The sequence below is a fragment of the Liolophura sinensis genome, chromosome 6 (assembly GCF_032854445.1).
Source record: "Liolophura sinensis isolate JHLJ2023 chromosome 6, CUHK_Ljap_v2, whole genome shotgun sequence".
NCBI lineage: Eukaryota > Metazoa > Mollusca > Polyplacophora > Chitonida > Chitonidae > Liolophura > Liolophura sinensis.
The window spans coordinates 75,388,020-75,409,157 of record NC_088300.1 but is presented as its reverse complement, the minus strand read 5'-3'; the positions used below and the strand labels follow the sequence as shown (position 1 = coordinate 75,409,157).

At 38.8% G+C, this 21,138-nt stretch overlaps 1 protein-coding gene across 1 annotated transcript in view; it reads right to left on the bottom strand.

Moving 5' to 3' along the window:
* The window catches only part of LOC135467562 (cilia- and flagella-associated protein 46-like), a 56,467-nt gene that overhangs the window by 29,181 nt on the left and 6,148 nt on the right, over positions 1–21,138 (bottom strand). Inside the window, 25 exon segments of the mRNA XM_064745335.1 lie at positions 471–509; positions 1,303–1,471; positions 2,408–2,515; positions 3,640–3,657; positions 4,195–4,245; positions 4,247–4,271; positions 6,820–6,890; positions 7,543–7,689; positions 8,112–8,283; positions 8,787–8,918; positions 9,201–9,379; positions 9,851–9,961; positions 10,553–10,702; positions 11,089–11,296; positions 11,609–11,821; positions 12,266–12,399; positions 12,634–12,832; positions 13,257–13,397; positions 13,623–13,752; positions 14,338–14,455; positions 15,082–15,213; positions 15,440–15,536; positions 15,833–16,023; positions 16,483–16,581; positions 16,732–16,831. Of these exon segments, the coding sequence (XP_064601405.1) occupies positions 471–509; positions 1,303–1,471; positions 2,408–2,515; positions 3,640–3,657; positions 4,195–4,245; positions 4,247–4,271; positions 6,820–6,890; positions 7,543–7,689; positions 8,112–8,283; positions 8,787–8,918; positions 9,201–9,379; positions 9,851–9,961; positions 10,553–10,702; positions 11,089–11,296; positions 11,609–11,821; positions 12,266–12,399; positions 12,634–12,832; positions 13,257–13,397; positions 13,623–13,752; positions 14,338–14,455; positions 15,082–15,213; positions 15,440–15,536; positions 15,833–16,023; positions 16,483–16,581; positions 16,732–16,831 (3,134 nt within the window).

Genomic DNA, 21,138 nt, shown 5'->3' with positions numbered 1-21,138 from the left:
AAGTGCAATCATCCACTGTGAAAATCAGTTGATCAAGTGCAATCATATACTGGGAAAATCCAAAGATCAAGTGAAATCATCTAGTGGGAAATTCCAAAGATCAAGTGCAATCATCCACTGGGAAGGTTGGGTAGGTTGGATGGGGCTTGGGGATATCAGAGCTGTTTTAATTCATCCATAACACAGCAGAATTGGCTTCATTAGTGACATTTCAAATGTGCTTATTAATATTTTCTGAACAAAGAACTGATTACATGAAAAAAAAATACATATAGCACATGCAATCTACAACATATATATATGTATGAATATAGGTTAGCAGTGCATAAGTGCTTTTGTAAAGTGCATATTTTTTTTTCTCCAGTCAGCACATCCAGTTGTATGGTAAACTACACGTACGTCCCTGTAACAATGGCTCACAATCATGGGGTTATGGCATGTTACTGTGTTAATGGACACACTCATCTCACCTTTCGGTTGTGATACTTTTTCTGGAGCTTTTGCTTTATCTGTTACATTTCAGAAGTACAAAATTATGTCAATTTTACAATGACATTTGTGTGAATTAAACCAAAATCATTTCTGTTTAAACTACATAAATTGGTACGTTAAGTGAAGGATACCTAACAGTTGTGGTTTGCATCATTCAGATTTCTGTAAACCTATTTGAGGCTAAGGGTTGAAATCCAGTATTACTTAACCAACTTGACCATTGATGACTTTCCCAGTACGCAGCCATTTTTAATACATGGAGTGAGATAGAGGATTCACCGGTGACAGTTATGAATCAATGGCCACACAATAAAACCATAAAACTATATAAACTAAATATGACAAAGGTGTAATCGGTTCTGGAATAAAATCCCCAATTACCACAAATGCAGGACTGAAAAATATCAGGTCAATACTTGGTATTATCCAAGTGCTGAAACTAACCTGCACACCACCCCATGAACATAACATTACTGATTCTGTCGTGTGACATCAACTGACCAACTAGAAGGTTAGAAAATAATAATGTAATAATTAATGTTCTACACAATGTCAGCTGGATTTGTCTGGTAAAAGGAATTCACCAGCGAACCAGTGTTAGTGACCTGATCACGCCTATTCAATGCTTCCGTGAACAAACCTAAGACTACGATGATGTTCTCTTTTGTATGACCATGCCCTGATGAGAAACTGTATCACTGTAAATTCAAGTAACATCCAGGAAATGACTAGGAAAACTCCTAATGATCGTATGACCTAGCTGGTTTCTCAATGTGACTTCCCCTACACAAACAGTGATAACTAACTTACATGTCAGTTGGCTGCTCTGGCTCCCATTCCTGCTTCGGTTAATCTGTAGGAGGATGTCCACCGCCCACTCTATCACATCCACCGCCTCACTAACCGGGAATTGGTTGACGTACAGCCACTGACCAAACTCAATCAGGTAGTCCACTTCTGCCAGGTCACTGCTCGGACTCTGCAATTGTAGGAACACCAAACTGTCTTAGTATACAATATGTATAAACAGGTATCATTACTGATTATGAAAAGTAGAAAACAAATCCCAGAAGTTTTTATGGTTGACAGGTGTGAAAAACATACCAAGTTACGATGACTATTACCTGTAACATGCACACCATCTGATCACTATCCTCAGACAAGGATTTATTCTTACTTAACTGATTACCTAAACTGATACAAATCTGTCACAGACCAATGCCTGCTTATAAATTCCTCTCACATTTTAGCAGTGTATGTTGGTAGTATATACAGGGTGGAGCATAAGTCTGGACCCATAGGCAATTTACTATAGAATTTGTTTTAATTTATTTTTAACAAAGTGTCATGTATAATTTTATTAATTTTATTTATTATCTTTCAGACTGTTACCCATGGCAGAGAGCTAACAATTCCGGATTTGAGTTCTTTGGATTTATTCTTATGGGGACATCTTAAATCAGTGGTTTGTGCTAACAACCAAGAACATTACAAGCGCTAAAAGATAACATCACACAAGAAATTGAAACCATAAGAGGGAATAATTCTATGCTTTGAAATGCGCAAAGATCATGTGTCTCCCGTGTAAGAAAGTGTTTTAGGTAAGATTTAGGAAAAACAGGATCTTAATAAATATTTTTGTCTTTGGGAGCTCTGAATTATATACAAACCAGGTAAACAAAGTGACATATAGAGTTAAATAACTTTCAGTATGGACTGGTGTGATAAATTCTTGTTTGGCTTTAATATGAAAACAATCATTGCCAAATGTGCCTGTAGTTCAGGTATTGTCAAAATACTTAAGTTAGTATATTCAATAACCAATGATGTTTGGTTAATATTGTCATTACAGAGCTGTGTGATAGTGCCATTATAACGGACGCTGTCACCCCATCATTTTGCTGCAGTACACTACCTCCAGTGCTTCAATAGCCTGCTGATAACACTCTAGCTGATCCTGTACATCCACAGAGCAGAGGGCCACCCTACGCCACATCTGAGCCACATACTCCTCGTGCTCATCCTGTACAAACACAAGCCACAAACATTAGTCATTTCATATATCAAGGAAAGTAAGCATTCTTACTCATCCCTAGTGGCATGGCTTCTATCCATGTACATGTGTACATACACATCACTTAGTACAAAACTAGACTATGAAGATAATACAAGTCTGTGAACTTGGCAAAACTTACATACATAGTATAAACATATGCAAAACAGACATACATAGTATAAACATATGCAAACATGTATTTATGAATGATTAGTATATTTTGGGTGATGGGGATGGGTACTATGGTTTCTTTTGTAACCCAGAAACCTGACTGACACTGAAAGAGGAAAATTCTTGACGATGGCAATTTAACATCAATCACATTAATAAAACCATGTAAGACTCCAGAAGTACAGATGTTGCAAAACATGTAATGACGTCTATTGACAAAGCAATTAATGTATAAAACTGTAAAAAAACACCTTGCCCGTAGAGAGAAGGCTGTGTGGCTAAACGGGATAGAGAAGTGTGAGGGTGACTATATAGCATGCTGATGATATAGACACACAGTTCTACTTAAAGTGTTCTGAAAAGCATAAGCTGTTAATTACGTGTAACTGGCCAGGGAAAAAAGCAAGCATTCTGCAGAAAAAATGAATCCTTTACACAGACAGGACTAGAAGTAGGATTATTACAAATGCTCTTCAAAACACAGACTGCTCATTTTCACTGATTCTGAGAGTTCTATTGATTTTAGAAATGTGTTTTGACATTTGCTTGGAAGATTGGATGATATGCTACTGGAACACTGTAAGTTTCAGAACCAAAAACAATATCCTGTGACATTTGCTTGACTCTAAAAAAGGCACTTTTGTGGCGAAATTTTTTTGTCATTTCAGGAAATTTTTCTCGCATAACACCTTCAAGCATAACAAGACAAAATGAAGATGTCAAAAATATTCATCTGAAATTACAATTAAGGTGTCTTGCAAAGAGTGGCAGTGTCCTGTAAAAGGAGGCTGTGCCCTGCAAAATGTGGCAGTGTCCTGTAAAAGGTGGCAGTCCATGCCTCATAAACTACCCATAAAGAGCATGCCTAATAAACTATAGACAAAGTTGTGCAATAGAAACACTAGGTGACCTCCACTCACCTCTTCACTACATGCTTCCTGTGATAATCAAATATGCAAACACAACCATAATGATCATAAAGCTACATGTACATGGATTAATCCCACCAGAATGTACTTTTTGTATCTACAATTCATAGACTAAGACCAAGGACTCAGAACACAATTAAGACTACAAAATACCATGACACGAACTACAACAGACTACCTGATTTTAACATATTTTATTATTATCCAGTGACGGAAAAATGGCAATCGAAATTTTGCACCGCTTGCAAATGCCTCTTTTCTATCTACACTGCAGTTGCTGTTTTGTTGGGGTTTTCTTGGCGAACTGCGCTGCAATGATGAAACTGTTCGCAGGGAAGTTCTGACCTGTATGTGCAAGTTGTGCATTTGTCAAAACAACTCAAACATATAAACTAAGCAGGTTACACCTACAAATTTAAGTTTTCATTAGTCAGAACTAACAATGATACATTTTACCTTATTATAATATAAGGTAAATAATCCACTATTGCTGAGAAGCAAATCACTACCACAAAACTTTCAGGTTAGATGCATCGTTTTATTTACCTTAAACTTGGCTATGTCCATTTGAACCTGTCTTCCAAGTTTCGCCTTCGACCATTACTCTGTGTTTGAATATCAACCTGTAACAAAAGAAAGATCGTGAATTTATTCATTTAATTGACAAGATTGGTGTGTAATGATATGCCGAAGGCGATTTAACTTACATGGTGGCGGCCAGGTTTTATGGATGGAGGAAAAACAGGGTAAACTCTGCCCTTGCCAGGTATCTGAAAGACCTCTCGACTTAAAATTGCAGTCAAACCAGCAAAAGCCAGATTTTGAACCTTCAGTCTTATTTGTCAGGGACAGTGGAAGTGAGCTGGCACTTTAGGGGCCTTGTACACCATGACAGTGGAAGTGAGCTGGCACCTTAACCGTCTGTGTGAGTGGGGGCCTCATACATCATGACAGTGGAAGTGAGCTGGCACCTTAACCATCTGTGTGAGTGGGGGGCCTCGTACATTGTGAGAGTGGAAATGAGCTGGCACCTTAACCGTCTGTGTGAGTGGGGGGCCTCGAACACCATGACAGTGGAAGTGAGCTGGCACCTTAACCGTCTGTATGAGTGGGGGCCTCATACATCATGACAGTGGAAGTGAGCTGGCACCATAACCATCTGTGTGAGTGGGGGCCTCGTACACTGACAGTGGAAATGAGCTGGCAACTTAACCATCTGTGTGAGTGGGGGTCTCGTACACCGTGACTGGAAATGAGCTGGCACCTTAAACCGTCTGTGTGAGTGGGGGGCCTCGTACACCGTGACAGTGGAAAATGAGCTGGCAACTTAACCATCTGTGTGAGTCGGGGCCTCGTACATCGTGAGAGTGGAAATGAGCTGGCAACTTAACCATCTGTGTGAGTGGGCACCTCGTACACCATGACAGTGAAAATGAGCTTGCAACTTAACCATCTGTGTGAGTGGGGGCCTCATACACTGACAATGGAAGTGAGCTGGCACCTTAACCATCTGTGTGAGTGGGGTCCCTCATACACCGTGACAGTGGAAGTGAGCTTGCAACTTAACAATCTGTGTGAGTGGGGCCCTCGAACACCATGACAGTGGAAGTGAGCTGGCAACTTAACCGTCTGTGTAAGTGGGGACCTCGTACACCGTGACAGTGGAAATGAGCTGGCACCTTTACCGTCTGTGTGAGTGGGGGCCTCATACATCATGGACAGTGGAAGTGAGCTGGCACCTTAACCGTCTGTGTGAGTGGGGGCCTTGTACATTGTGAGAGTGGAAATGAGCTGGCACCTTAACCGTCTGTGTGAGTGGGGTCCTCATACACCGTGACAGTGGAAGTGAGCTGGCAACTTGACCATCTGTGTGAGTCTGGGCCTCGTACATCGTGAGAGTGGAAATGAGCTGGCACCTTAAACCGTCTGTGTGAGTGGGGGCCTCGAACACCATGACAGTGGAAGTGAGCTGGCACCTTAACCGTCTGTGTAAGTAGGGGGCCTCGTACACCGTGACAGTGGAAGTGAGCTGGCCACCTTAACCGTCTGTGTGAGTGGGGGCCTCATACACCATGGACAGTGGAAGTGAGCTGGCACTTTAACCCACCTGTGTGAGCGAGGGGCCTCATACACCATGAAGACATATTCATTTGTAAACTACTCTAGACATTTATATAGATATCTTAAACCGTTCTGAATATTTTTCAAAAATGAGTAAATAAGTACATCTAAAGTGTATTATTTATTTCCAAAATACTAATATAGTTTTACAACTTAAACACATTCAGCAAGGGCACAGTATGCAATGACAAAAAGAAAGAGCCTAACATCAGAGTGGATGTGACCCTCACAGCCTCACCGATGAATGTCTCTGGATAACACAGCTCACTGGTGAAAGTACTGAATCTAACAGGTGAAGGTACTGGAATCTAAACAGGCGAAGGTACTGAATCTAACAGGTGAAAGTACTGAATCTAACAGGTGAAGGTACTGAATCTAAACAGGCGAAGGTACTGAATCTAACAGGTGAAAGTACTTGAATCTAACAGGTGAAGGTACTGAATCTAACAGGTGAAGGTACTGAATCTAACAGATGAAAGCACTGAATCTAACAGGTGAAGGTAATGAATCTAACAGGTGAAGGTACGGAATCAAAAGGTGCAAGTACTGAATCTAACAGGCGAAGGTACTGAATCTAACAGGTGAAAGTACTGAATCTAACAGGTGGAAGGTACTGAATCTAACAGGTGAAAAGTACTGAATCTAACAGGTGAAGTACTGAATCTAACAGGTGAAAGTACTGAATCTAAACGGTGAAGGTACTGAATCTAACAGGTGAAAGTACTGAATCTAACAGGTGAAGGTACTGAATCTAACAGGTGAAGGTACTGAATCAAAAAGGAAAGTACTGAATCTACAAGGATGGGACTATGCTAATGTTTTCAATCATTTTGCAGTACAGGCATTGGAATTTCAACAAGACCTAGCTTTCAAGAGCAGTTTCTCAGTGTTGTTACAAACATGTGCCCTGGATGAACAATAATAAAGGCTTAGATCTTTGAGAAACTTTGATCTTCTTGAATAACTGTGTCTGCTGTGAGAATGGACAAACATCCATACAGCCATCATGGCAGTAAGTATTGTGGGCATTATAGTGTGACAGACACTTACAGCCTGTGTTTGGAGCGGCCCATATCAGCTACAGCCTTGTCCATAGCCTGAAGACTCTCCTCCCAGTCACCCTGACAACACATGACAGACATTAATGAATAAATGAATACATGGATGACTCAATGGCATAAATAACCAATACACATATTTATACAACAGTACAACATTCATGTAACCTTGAATACAATCATCAAATGAGTGTGAAAATCCTGGAACAGCCAATCAGCTGGACATTATCTACATAATGAATTTTACTTCTCCTTGAGGATGTAATGGATGCAATTCAAGAATCACATGTAACAATTATGTAACATTTGGGACATTCCATTATTATCTTTATTTGAGATTTGCACTTTTTTAGAATAATTCTAGTACTGAAAATTGGTAACCTCTCTGGGTTACCAAATAAGGATAAAGATCATTACTTTCCGCATAACATACAGCAGTCTGATTTGATGTCAAAAAGGTGGGCTGCTCAAAGGCTTAATTTAGATATGTTTCAGTCTGGATGGGATTTTACTAATACGGTAAAGGTCCTTGACACATCAAGCTTTATGATATGTAGTATTCTCTTCACCTAAATAAACTTGCAAAGAAACACCTACAACACAAGTTGGTACCTGTGCCCAAATTGTATTATATACCTTCTGTGAATGGACCTACTGTAAATCACATAGGATCAACAAATATATGCACAGGAATCCTCAAAAGGGCAGAAAATACCTTGTCAGCATATGCCTGGAAGAGAACACCATAGAGGGCAGCCCTTAGGTTCAGGTCTTCATCATCACAGCCTGAGAACTCTACAACAGTCTTTGAGTCTGGTTTTGAAGTGATTTTGTCCACATCCTCATCTGAACTATCTCCTGTCTAGATAGAAAATATAGAAAGAAAAGTAAAGAGACAGAGCAAAGAGTTTCAACTGATACATTCGGCTATTAACAAATGTGATAAGATGTATGTTGTAGACAAACAGCCACAAACTTGATATGACAAATGTTAGCAAGTCATAAATATGCTATTTTATTAAAACAACATTTCAAAATATTGAACAATGAATGATTTCACTTAACTGACAGGTAACAAAGCAAGACAGCTCAATTTGTATAGCAAGACACTAGTTAGCTACAAACTTTGAATATGGCTACCTTTATCTGCAGGAGAAGAGGTGTCCTTTTGTACAGTTTCCTTTTTTGTGACATTATTCCTCGTTTAATAGTTCACAAATATATACGTACCCCAGTATGTTATGATGAAGTCTAAGAGATAATTCCATTTTAATCCATTTTTACCTCTTTTGTTTTGGTCTTGTCTTGAGTTTCTGTGATGTACTGTAGCAGTATTTTTATTGGTTCCTTAACCAGCTCTCTCTCTATTGGTTGGCTAACAAGCGGATGAATGGCATTCCAATAATGGCGAGCAGCAGCCATCAACATGTTGTAGTTGTTGGCATTTCTGGCATGTCTGTGTAGAGCAATCATATTCATAGGCTACAGAGAAACCAATGCTACAACTTTTGTCTCAGACAAGAACAAGACAAATAAAACCACAAATTAATTTACAGGAAACACTAACTAAAATGTTCTCCAATTTTTTCTTGTAAATCCCACCATCCTATAGCATTCTAGTTCATATATTATTACTATTGTTACATCAATACTATTTGCGACAAGAGTTAAAGAGCTAACGCAACACAGGTCTTTGCCCCTTGCTACAAAATCAAACAACACATGCGACAGACTAGCAATTCTAATCAAGTGTAAACATACCTGAACATGTGATATTTAAAAAACACATTTTTACCAAGGACAAGTCAGTGCAGCTAAAAGGAAAATATATAATGGGATTACGTTCTACATAAACATCCTATAGATAAATCTTAACTTCCACAGCACTGTTCAAAAGATATCAATAATCTAATCCAATTATTACTGTCATGAACCAGTTTATTGATATCAAGCAAGTACCTGGCACTCTTGAAGAAAGCTTCCATGGCCTCTCTCCTCAGTCGCTGTTTGCCACTCATATTGTCTATAATACTCTGTCCTAACAGGCAGCTGGCATAGCTGAACATTTCCTGCTCTACCCTGTACAAGTGTCTGTAACAGACACATTACATATAAATTGTAGGAGACAAACGTTCTGATTCACTTGAAACAGTTATTACATTAAGAAAGACATCATAAGCAAGAATAAACGCCATTTCAAACATTCCAGTATACCTGGTGAAAATACACAACAATAAGTTATTAAGGGGAAACTGAAACTTCAAAGACATTTCTTTTTGAAATGACTTACAGTGAAGAAAAGTTGACTAAAATTTTCTTTGACCAGTCAGCTATTTTTAATATGCAACTGAACCTTTGAAAACCTATACATACTGGTCTGGTTTTCTGTTTTTTGGCTGTGTTCCAGAGGCAGCAAACCTTAAGGCTAGTCTGCAGCAGCGGTTGACCAGGTTAGGCATTTTGTTGTAGTAAGCCTGGGCTGTTAGCCGTGTCCATAACTGTAGCTCAACAAACTTGTCTGACCATTTACACTCTTCTATCATGTTAGCCATCTGAAAGGGATCACAAGCAACACTGGTGACTTATACTGGCTTCAAAATTTATGCTAAATTTCAATCAACCTAGTGGTTACAACGAGAGAAACGTAACAATACAGAAGGAGATTAGTTCTTATAAAGTAAGATTAAACACAGGCAGTATGAATGACACAAACTCTGATAAACTCCCTGACGTTCACGTAATTTCACCATGAACATCTTATAATAGTTAGACTTGTGTTCCATTTATATGGAGAATGTCTGCATATCCCAGGTAGGACTGATTGTCAGTGAATAGTTTCCCTGAGCCCCTTATCACTGTACAAGAAAAACATTACTGAGTATGATGTAAAGGAAAACTAAAACAATCTTGAATTAATTTTATATACATGTAGTAATACAGAGGTCATATATACAAATCTCATCAGTGAGATGAATTTAATGTCAGGATGTGCAGCTTAATAGGTCTGGCTGTTTGCCACTCACCTCAGGAAGAGTTGGAGCATCTTTGAACTCCATTATCCTGTTCTGGCTGAGCTGTATCATCTCCATGGCAACCACACACCTAGTCATTGCCCTCTGACCTTCTATACTTGTCTGTGGAGAAAGCAATCACATGATAAATTTCCTTATATAGATGAATGTGTACACCAGCATCTAGCAACAGACTAACATTTCAGACATAAAATATCAGCACAGGCCTGGAAATTAGGCATGAACCAAACAGAATCAGGCCTGTACAACATCAGGCCAGCTTCAAAACGTCTATCTTGAAAACAGACAAATCTACTGTAGGTGTAATGCAGAAACATGCGGTTTTGGCACCTATTCCAGATATACACATACATTGTCTTGGTAGTTACAATCAACTTTGCAGAACGGGGCCTAAGTTGATTCACTACAGCTGTGGATATAGTCTCCAGGGTAACGTCACAGGGAATAATGAATGAAGAACACACTAGATCCATCAGCCTTTCGGAATCACAATCTATCAGTGAAGTAGACAATATGTAGGAGTATTCCTGAGTACAATGTAAAACACCAATCAAATAAATATATATGTAGGAGCATTCACTAAGGCTCGCCAACTTGTGTTGCCCATGTGCATCATGGGGATACAATTCCGGAAATAAAGGCTTTTTCATAAATACATGTAAACAGGTCACGTAGTCTCCCACGCCCACTCACCTCGTCATCAGTTCCAAATGTTTTGCTAATCTGTAGTTGTGAGAGTTGCTTGGCTCTGACCCAGGTCTGCAGAAGTGGAAGTCTTGCCGACACAGGAACAAGGTCCTCCAGCCTGTCACCATTGGTCACATGCAGGCAGTAGTCACAGACCTTGATTGTAGGCCAAATACAGCTTTTTTATTTGGGTAACCTTTAAGCTGTCTGAATTGGGCTAAAATATTTTCAATGCCTTACATACCAACTAATGGTAACAAACTTACTTATTTTTCTTTATAGTCCCTGTATATGAATAGAAGGAATTTGTTTTCTTGTTTTTTTTTTTTTTGAAACATTTAACATTCCCCAAAATACGGGCCTTTTCAGAGTATGCTGCCACTTCAGCACCTGTAGAGGGTATCAAAATACCCTTGTATTTGACATTGTGATGTTATACAAACAATGCACATTAGTTCTCATGTAAACAGCAGACAATAATACAATGTAAATGCTTATCTTTGTCGGTGTCACATGAGCACACTGCACATTTAAAAGCATACCTCAATAGCTTTCTTGAGATCTGGCCCAGCATCAGGGCTGACAGATATATTTGCTGATTTGGCCTTGGGTGGAGCAGCAGGTGTTTTCTTGCTCCTGTCTACCTGGGTTGGGGAGGGGGTCCTTGAGGTGGAGTCACTTCCAGGTATCCAGGGTTTGAGATAGGCATAAGCCAGAGAAGTGCAGATGTTTACCAACAACATGGTCTCCCTGCAACAATCCAAAACCTATTTGTGTCAAGGACAAACAAAGGGTTCATGTCAATCAGCTTCACATTGTGTATGCAATGTTTTATAATATCACCAGTAGTTTAAACACACATTAACCTTTGAACTCACACCCTTCTTACAGTCATTACAGTCCAACATGTAACTGTTTCTTGCTGACTTCAATACAGTCATAGCTGGATTGTTTATACAGCACTTCAGACAAACCATGTATCTTTGCAGCTATCGCTTACACATACGTTGTACATACTTCCTTCCTACCCCCAAATTTTCGAATTTGTGACTTTAGTCTTACCCAGCATGTCCCACCTTCTTCAGCCCGTCCAGACATGCCTGAAGATGTTCAATGATTTCCTTGTGCCGATTCTGTGTAAGCACATGGTTGTTGTAATTCCAAATGTAAGCTGAGGCACTGCACACAATCCATGATTCATGAAGCTGAGTACCCAAATCTAGTGCTCTCAGGAACGCCTTGGAGGCCATCTTAGATAGGGAATCTGTCCACTCACTAGCAAAGATAGAGACAGACATGTGGGTAACATACCAAATAACTATGCATCAAAACACAAAGCCATTCTAATTTTATTTCATAAATATTTCCAAAAGGATAATTTTCATTGAATGAAATGAACAAAATATTTTAACTTTAGCACCTTTTATATCTGAAAACAGAATTTCAATTATAACCACAGGTTGAAAACTTTGATTGTATGAGTGACTGGATTTTATGTTACCACATGTTGACTGGTTCTACCAATACTTTATTGAATAAATGAATGATTATCGCTTAACGAAACATCGATGCTTTACTGAAATCATGGTGTAACAAATATCCTTTTAAACGTACTTCATATTTCTGTACATTATGAATGCTGTAGGGAAATTGCATTTTCCATGTACCTATTACCCCTACTACATGAAAAGTATACCTATCAACAGTAATCACACTCACCAGTACAGCAGCCAATCAGGTTCTTCCTCTGGTTTCTTACTGACGTAGCCCTTGGGACGTTTACTTTTGTCCTCTGGGGGTACAGGTTTATCATTCAGCTGTACCCCTTGTGATCTCAGTAAATGTATCAATGCCTAAATAGTAAACAAAGCAGATATACTATCCAAAATTCTGAGTTACAGTTTGAAAGGGGCTACTAAACTGAACTGAAATATCTATATTTAAATAATTGTACATTTCAACATGTTTGAAAATCTGACAAGCTAAAGAGAAATCAGTAAATGTCACGCTAAATCAGCTCTGAAATAAATGTAATGATGGCTAACAGATATCATCCAGAAAACAATCACAAAGACAGAGACTTTTACCTCTCCATTGATGAAGCTGACCTCAGCAAGCATTCTGATCAAATCTTTATCAAAAAGGGGTACAACTGGTTCAGGAGTTCCTGCCCTGCTGCCATGACGACTGCCTGGTCGTTTCTCCTCCATGGACATTTGGCTTTGATTGCCCATTGTGTCAGACTCTAATGGAGCAGACTCTGTCTTAGCACGGGCAGTCTTTGGGCTGAAGCCAAGACAAAAGTGCTTATTTAACTATCAAAGATTTATTTCTTTCATTGATGTTTTACACTGTACTCAAGAATATTTCACTTATACAACAGCGGCCAGCATTATGGTGGGAGGAAACCAGGCAGAGCTCGGGGGAAACCCACGACCATCCACAGGTTGCTGAAAGGCCTTCCCACATATGGCCGGAGAGGAAGTCAACAAGAGCTGGACTTGAATTCACAGCGACCGCTTTGGTGAGAGACTCCTGGGTCATTACGCTACGCTTGCACGCGAACCAACCGAGCCACAGATGCCCCTAACTATCAAAGATGATATCATCACTGCCACCATATTCAGAAACTTTATAGGATGGGATCATATATTAAAGCAACACCAACCATCCAAAATCCAGCATTCCCAGTGTAACAATAATTATTCACCTATTGGTGTCTGTTTTGGTTTGTGAAGTGTTTTTCCAGCGCCCATCATCATACAACAAGCAGAATCTGGCTGCCACACGACACACATCCCACACTTCCTGTTTCCTGGCAGTCTTTGCCAAATCTGCCCAGAGGTGAGCCCTGAGACAAATCAAGACAGGGTGATTATTAGCAGAGAAATATACCTGCCAATAATAATAAATGTTATGACATAACCTTCTTAATTTAGCATAACTAAAGTTTATACATCAAAGTGAGTGTTTGATGTACATGTAACAAAAATGTATTAATGAAAATTGTTTACACAAACTGTTGTGTTTAGACCACAGTGTATGAAAGGATGTTGACGTCAAATAATTCATGTACCTCTCTCTGTCATTTTCATCTCCCAGCCTTTTCAGGTGGCCATCTGCCTTGCGCACACATTTATCAAAATGTCTGGCTTTTCCAGCTAATTTGTTGATAAGGGTCAATGGTCCTTTGCTTGTACTTACATCTGGAAAATGATGAAACAAAATAATTTAATGTATAAAATGTACATAAATCCATTATTAGAAAAGTATCTCAATACAGTCAGCTGCATACATGTACCGTAAGGAACTGGCAAAAGCCAGTGATACTCCATTGGTGCCTTTGGTAATTAAGGTTGGCTTTTGAGGAATGACGGTTGATTACATGAAGCGTTCATGGCAAAATAAGATTCCCAATTACAATGTCGCAAAGAAAGCAAAGGAAACATCCATTTTTTTTTCCTTGGGAGAGGAAAGGTCCTAATTATCAACCCAGGCAATCTCTTATTTGCATCATTTCTGTGTGATCTTTTGGGATGTGCTGAGTGCTACCTTAAATGAAGTTTTATGTCGTGTACAGAATAAAAGCTTCTGGCCACCAATACTTCAATGTTGTCATCTGTATGTTCACTAAAGATTTGGAAATTAGGGTATTGCACTCAAATAAGGGAAGGTAGTATAGGTTAAACATACAAAAAAATAAATAATATTAGTACAAATATTCATGTCATAAACACTTGACATGCACAGCAACATAGGCCATGGATCATATACACATACCAGAGACTAACCTTTTGTATCGCTTTCACTGTCCAGCACTAGTAAGAATGCATCAGGAGCCAGAGCTTCACCAGCCCTCACCAACAGAGACCTCTTCATACGAATTGTGCCTGAGTCCGCTTTCCTTGCCTATGCATTATATAGTGAGACAAGTGCTAGGCAGTACCAGTATTATTTCACCTTTACAAATTTAAATATTATGATTTCAGTAGTTTGGATATGTTCTCAAAGCAAAAGGACTTTATAATATTATTAACAGACAATGGTTTATGTGTATTTGGTTGCTGGTTTGCATGTATCGGTTCCATATTTTGAGGGTACTTGTTGCATGGCCTGTGTACCAATTCCTTGGGGTATGTAGCTGTTCCCATGTTAATGCAAGCTGTTCCATGGTTTGTGCATAATTATTCCATGACTAATGCCTGCTCCATGATGGTTTGTGCATACCTTGCTCTTACCAGTTCCATGGTTTGTATTCGCCTGACCCAAGGCCTGTGTGCCTGTTCCATGGTTAATACATAGCTGTTTCACTTTGTTTACAGCTGTTTGTCTGGATCCTTCCATGATTTGTGTGTACATTTTCCATGATGTGTTCATCCCCATTCCATGGTGTTTGTGTGTGTTTCATGGTGTGTGCGTATGTGTTCCATGATGTTCTAGCTGGTTCCTTGATGTGTGCACCCCCATCCCTGTTCCATGGTGTGTCCGTACCTGTTCCATGGTCTGCATGAACCTGTTCCATGGTTAGTACGTACCTGTTCTATAATCATGGCAGCCTGATCTTCAGGCCTCTCTGGCTGACTGTACAACTGAGCACACAGTTCTAGTCTGTGTAAGGCAACATTCAGCCGCTCCTGATACACAAACCCATCATCCAGGGCTAGAGCCTACAAAAACAACAGCAACAACTACATGATGTCATCTGGTAGGGTCTGCTGACTCCATTACCCTTAACACCAGGCAGCTACAGATAATTTTCATTTCATATTATAAATAATATTTTATGCCACTAGTACATTTTAAACAAACATGTGCAAAGATATTACGTAACAAAAATAAGGTGACATGAAACGATTAACCAGTTACTAGAGCTGTATAACTTGACACACCCACCTTTTTTAGGTGTTCCATCGCAACTTGTATCTGCTCCTCATCTTCATCACACTTTGCCAGCTCAGAGTGAACCTGACATCTCAGCTGGATAAGTAAACTGATAAACACAAAAGTGATACCTTCACCATAATGCCACAAAATATCCACAAAACATTTGATTCACACATCGAAAAAAAAATTGCCAATTTCATGAACAACTATCACAACAATACAGCATATCTGATTTCTTTCCTTACAGATATATCATTTAACACATATGTTCACTTAGACCATTTAGTCTTGAAAATCTCCACAGAAACAAATTAACTAAAGCCCATCTTATATTTGCATTTACAAGTCCTAAACTGTCAGCAAACAGGGCAGCTACACAGTAGATGAGCATAGTTGCTGCACCTGTCAATGTCTTCCAGTGCTTCAGCTACCAGGGTGAGAGGTTTACGGACATGATGGCGTAGGTTGGGCTGTAGTAATGGCAGGCACAGGTTGAACTGAGTAGTACAGCCCAGTTGAATGATGTTAGGGTTGCCCTGGCGGATAGCATTCATGATGGCCTCCTCACAACGCCGAATGGCCTGTAAGCGTACCTGGATGGCATAAAGATACAGTGGAATGGGTAAGATTGAAGTGAATCTTTTTAATATAGAGGTTAGATGCATTTAAATGATGATGGGAAAATATTAATTTATAAAATAAAATGTTTGTTGAGGATTGTGTTACAGTGTTTATAAATTTATAAGGTCAAAATTTTACAAATGTAGTTCAACTGATGCAAAGTGCAATTTAAGCATTCAGTTATTATGAAAATGATGCAAAAATGATCTGCTTGTGTGAGTTGACATAAAGAAATCAACTTAAGAAACGAAAGATGGAAGTTTCCTAAAATTGTGCAAATTACTTCTCTATTGTTCTCTCAGAATGTTTCAAATTACTGGTTGCAGAGACAGTTGAAAAGCTTGAAGGATTAGGGTAGGATACTCTGGTAAATATAAACCATGCCGAGTTAAACACAGAAAGCACATTTCTATATCATAACGTGTGCATACATCTACTGAAGACTTCATGTAATTTTCTTGTTTTTCTCCCAATCTTTTCACCATCAGTTCTGTCTGGAAAAACTCTGCCTCCAAATAAAAACCTGGATCCTGCAAAAAAAAAAAAGGTCAGAAATCAAGTACCCAAACTCATTATCAAAAATTTCTATTTAACATCTAATCACATCTTTCACAATCCAAGCATTTCATAAAGGCTAAATTATACATATTAGAAAAAATGCAATTTACCATATAACTCACCTTAACAATGCAGGTCTGAATGTGTTCAGCACACAAAATTCCCAAGTCTGCAAAGTCCAGCTCTAAACAAAGACGACCCACCTCAAGCAAGAGATATGGCCTGAAAAAGATAGATTGACATACCCATGTCCTACATTTAATATGGGTTACGTCAACAGACGAAATATCGGCTACATGAACAGATGAAATATCGGCTATGTGAACAGAAGAAAAATTTTGCTACGTGAACAGAACAAATATCGGCTACATGAACAGAAGAAATATTGGCTATGTGAACAGAGGAAATATAGGCTACATGAACAAAAGAAATATGAGTCACAGGACTGTGTCAATAATGAGATGATTGAGAAATTGGGCAGAGGCCTTTGTCAGCCATTCTCAGTAACATTCTCAGAAGGTCATCTTAGACATACATTAAAGGAGAAGAAAACTTAAATTACAAACATATACCACTGAAAAGAGTATGCATTTCCTCGGAGGTGTTAAAAAATTCTAATATGTACCTTGAGATGATAAATTATAAATAAAGACAAATCAAAATCCGCTGTCGGCGACTCCATTTTGCCTAAGAACTATTCCTGAAATCTTCTGTCTTAGAAGGAGAATTTCCGTCACAAAACTCCGAAGTGCAGTTCATACATTTCCAGTAGAATTCTTCTTCCCAGAAGGTAGCAGAAAGTACAGTTCGTTTTCCGCTTGACGATCCTGACACCGGAATGTTGGACATAGGTTCCGAGTTTACACGAACAAGCCAGCAGTTTTAATGACTCTCACTGGCTGAGAGGCAACACACCCTCAGCATAAATTACAGGGTGTTAAAGATGGAAGACATGATGCACTAAGCGATTAATGCCAGCTTTGCCGTTTTCAGACTTTGCATGTATGGCGAGGAAAAATCGCAAAATTATGTAGCAGGCACCACCAGATAGAAAAAAATGTGATCTTTTCACCCTATAGTGTCAAGTTTTTAAATTTTCTTCTCCTTTAATGCACTTTTATTTTTAAAAGTTACCAAACTAATTTGTTTGATACAGAATTTGGAACCTCCACACATTAAGAACTTTGTTGCATGTATCACAAATGAAACCTAATTTGACTGATATTGCACACCTTATCCTGAACTTTATTATGAAGCACTTTGCAGACACTTTTAAGCAGTGAAATGTCATTGTTTATCTAATAAGATGTAAAATGAATCTTTAACAGATCAAATGAGCTAGGTAATTATGAAAACAGTGCTGAGTGAACAATACACTAGTGTTAAAATGGCTAAGACGACACCCATCACAAAGGACGAGTAGATTCATTTATTTATTTTATTTGATTGGTGTTTTACGCTGTACTCAAGAATATTTCACTCATATGACGGTGGCCAGCATTATGGTGGGAGGAAACCGGGCATTGCCTGGAGGAAACCCACGACCATCCACTGGTTGCTGTAAGGCCTTCCCACTTATGGCCGGAGAGGAAGTCAGCATGAGCTGGACTTGAACTCACAGTGCATTGGTGAGAAGCTCTTGGGTCATTATGCTGCGCTAGCGCGCTAACCAACTGAGCCACCCAGCATGAATAGAACAAATGATTACGACATAATACATGCAAATGTGACTCCAACAACAGGGCATGTTATATAGTACTGTGTGCGTGGAACAACAGGGCTTGTTATATAGTAGAGTGTGCATTGAACAACTGGACATGTCATAGTAATGTATGCATGGAACAACTGGATGTGTTATATAGCAGTATGAGGATGTAAGAACTGAACATGGTATATAGCAGTGTGTGCAAATAACAATTGGACATGTTATATGATAGTGGGTGGATGAAACAATTGCACATGTTATTGCACAGCTGGAGATGTTATATAGTAGTGTGTGCATGAAACAGCTGGACATGTTATATAGTAGTGTGTGCACGGAACAACTGGACATGTTATATATTAGTGTGCGCATGTAACAATTAGACATGTTATATAGTAGTGTGTGTGTGGAACAGCTGGACATGTTATACATTAGTGTGTGCATGTTACATAGTAGTGTGTGCATGTAATTGGACATGTCATATAATAGTGGGTGGATGAAACAATTGCACATGTTAAATGTATGCTTTTTTCACTTGGATATGTTATAATCTAATGTGTGAATGAAACAAATGACATGACACAAGGGTGGCTTGTGAAGATAACAACTGGGCAGGTTTTTATTTTGTGTGAATGTAACAATAGGACAAGATACACAGCAGTGTGTGAATGTAACAATTCCAAATGTTATATAATAGTGTGTGAATGTAACAACTGGGCATGTTAAATAGTGTGTGAATGTAACAACTGGGCATGTTAAATAGTGTGTGAATGTAACAACTGGACATGTTAAATAGAGCGTGAATGTAATAAATGAACATGTTATATACAGTAGTGTAAGGATGTAACAGCTGGACAGGTTATATATAGTAGTGTAAGGATGTAACAGCTGGACAGGTTAAATAGTACCGTGCAGCCTCGCTATGGCGCACCGCTATGTGGACAGGTTCCTGAGTGCGTTATAGGCTACCGAACGCTATAATGAAATGATCTTGGGATCTAGTATATAGGGCTACAGGATATCTTACAGGTCATGATTTTGACACTGAACGAAGTTTTATCAATGCAAAATGTGTTTTGTCAAATGCTTCCTTATTGTTAGCTTACCATAAACGCATGAGAATTTTTTGTTACCTAAGGATTCAAGCATTCCAGCACCGTTCTACAAGTCACACCCAGCGAAGTTAGCCTCATAATTACTGACCTGAGCTAATCTACAAAACTCAGTGCATGTTGAATTCAAGTAACGTAGTTTCATCCACTTTATTCTAAAAAAAAAAAAGGCTACAATGCATTTGGTATCCAATTCATCCATGTCTGCTCGCATATCAGAAGTAACTCCTGGAAATTTGATGCCGCACATTCAAAATGGTGGACTGCAGACGACTGTCAACAAGATCATGCGACCGAGTTAAAGCTACTGAACAAAAAAAATGATAACGTTCACCATTTTAATGTATATCAGGCTAAATCAATGTATTAAGTGAAGGAAACAGGAAAAAAATTAAGAATCCATTCGCAAAGGTTTGAGTTCATCTCAACTCTCACATGTCAGCATGCCGGTAAGCTTAATCGCATTCCCCGCAGTTTCACATCTCGCTTTATAACCATACAATAATCTGATTAAAGTTATCAGCATTTAATGAAAGTGTGTAAACATTAATGAAGTATGCCTGTCACAGCGAGCAAAATGTGTTCTGCATTGCTGACAAAGCCACAAACATGCTGAAGTAATGCTGCAAGAAAAACATAACACGTGCGTTTGGAATAAAACCCACTCACAAAGAAAATGTAACCACCTCCATTACTGATAAAAAAAATCCACTTCTTTTTTTACTTATACTAACGTCATATTCAAAAGCTTAAGCCCAAAATATTAAAAAACACGTAGGTCACGCACCAACAGCAGCAAGTAAAGCAAATGATGTCGTATTATTATGTATGTTTCTTGGTGAAAAATCATTATTCGTTTGCATTTTTAGCTGTTCTCACAAGAAAGCACACCATAGATTTTTGGGGGACAAGATTTGGGTTATGTTATATCTGATTGTGCACTGTATCGAGGTGTCTTATAGCGAAGATACACTGTACTGTGTGAATGTAATATCTGTAATACATCTGGACATGACGTATAGTAGTGTGTCAACATAACGACTGGACAATGTATAGTAGAGTGACAATGAAACAACTGGACATGTTATACAGAAATATGTGTATGTAACACTTGGACAAGTTATAATAGTTTGTGAGTAGAGGAATAAGTAGGATACCTGGATACCAACTCAGCATCACACTAAAATCCCACTCATACTGATTTTAACATGAACATGCCATAACCAACAACAACAATGGACTACACGTGTTCAAGTTTCCAGGGATAAAGGAGTGGACTGGTAAGTGCCATGACAGTTTTCAGGTCAGATCACAAATAAAGTGCAGGTGAAGACAACAAGTATTAAGATGTCTGTGACCGACTCACTTATCATCACAGTCTTGGGAGACTCTCTTGACACTGGTGGGCGTGGGAGTTCGCCGTCCACCTTTTGATGGACTTTTCCTAGTTACAGATATTGTACATTTATGGTTACATTTGAGGGTTTGGAAACAAAATATAGCATGAAAAGAAAAATCAGTTATGAGGAATAACGAAATAAAAAGTCTGCACTAAATAATTATTAAACCTAGGAAACAGGGAGAGTGTATAAGTGTTTTACCTACTTGAACACTGGTATAAGCGATCATGTTTTACCTACATGTACATGTACACTGGTATAAGTGACCATGTTTTACCTACATGTACACTGGCATAAACGATCATGTTTTACCTA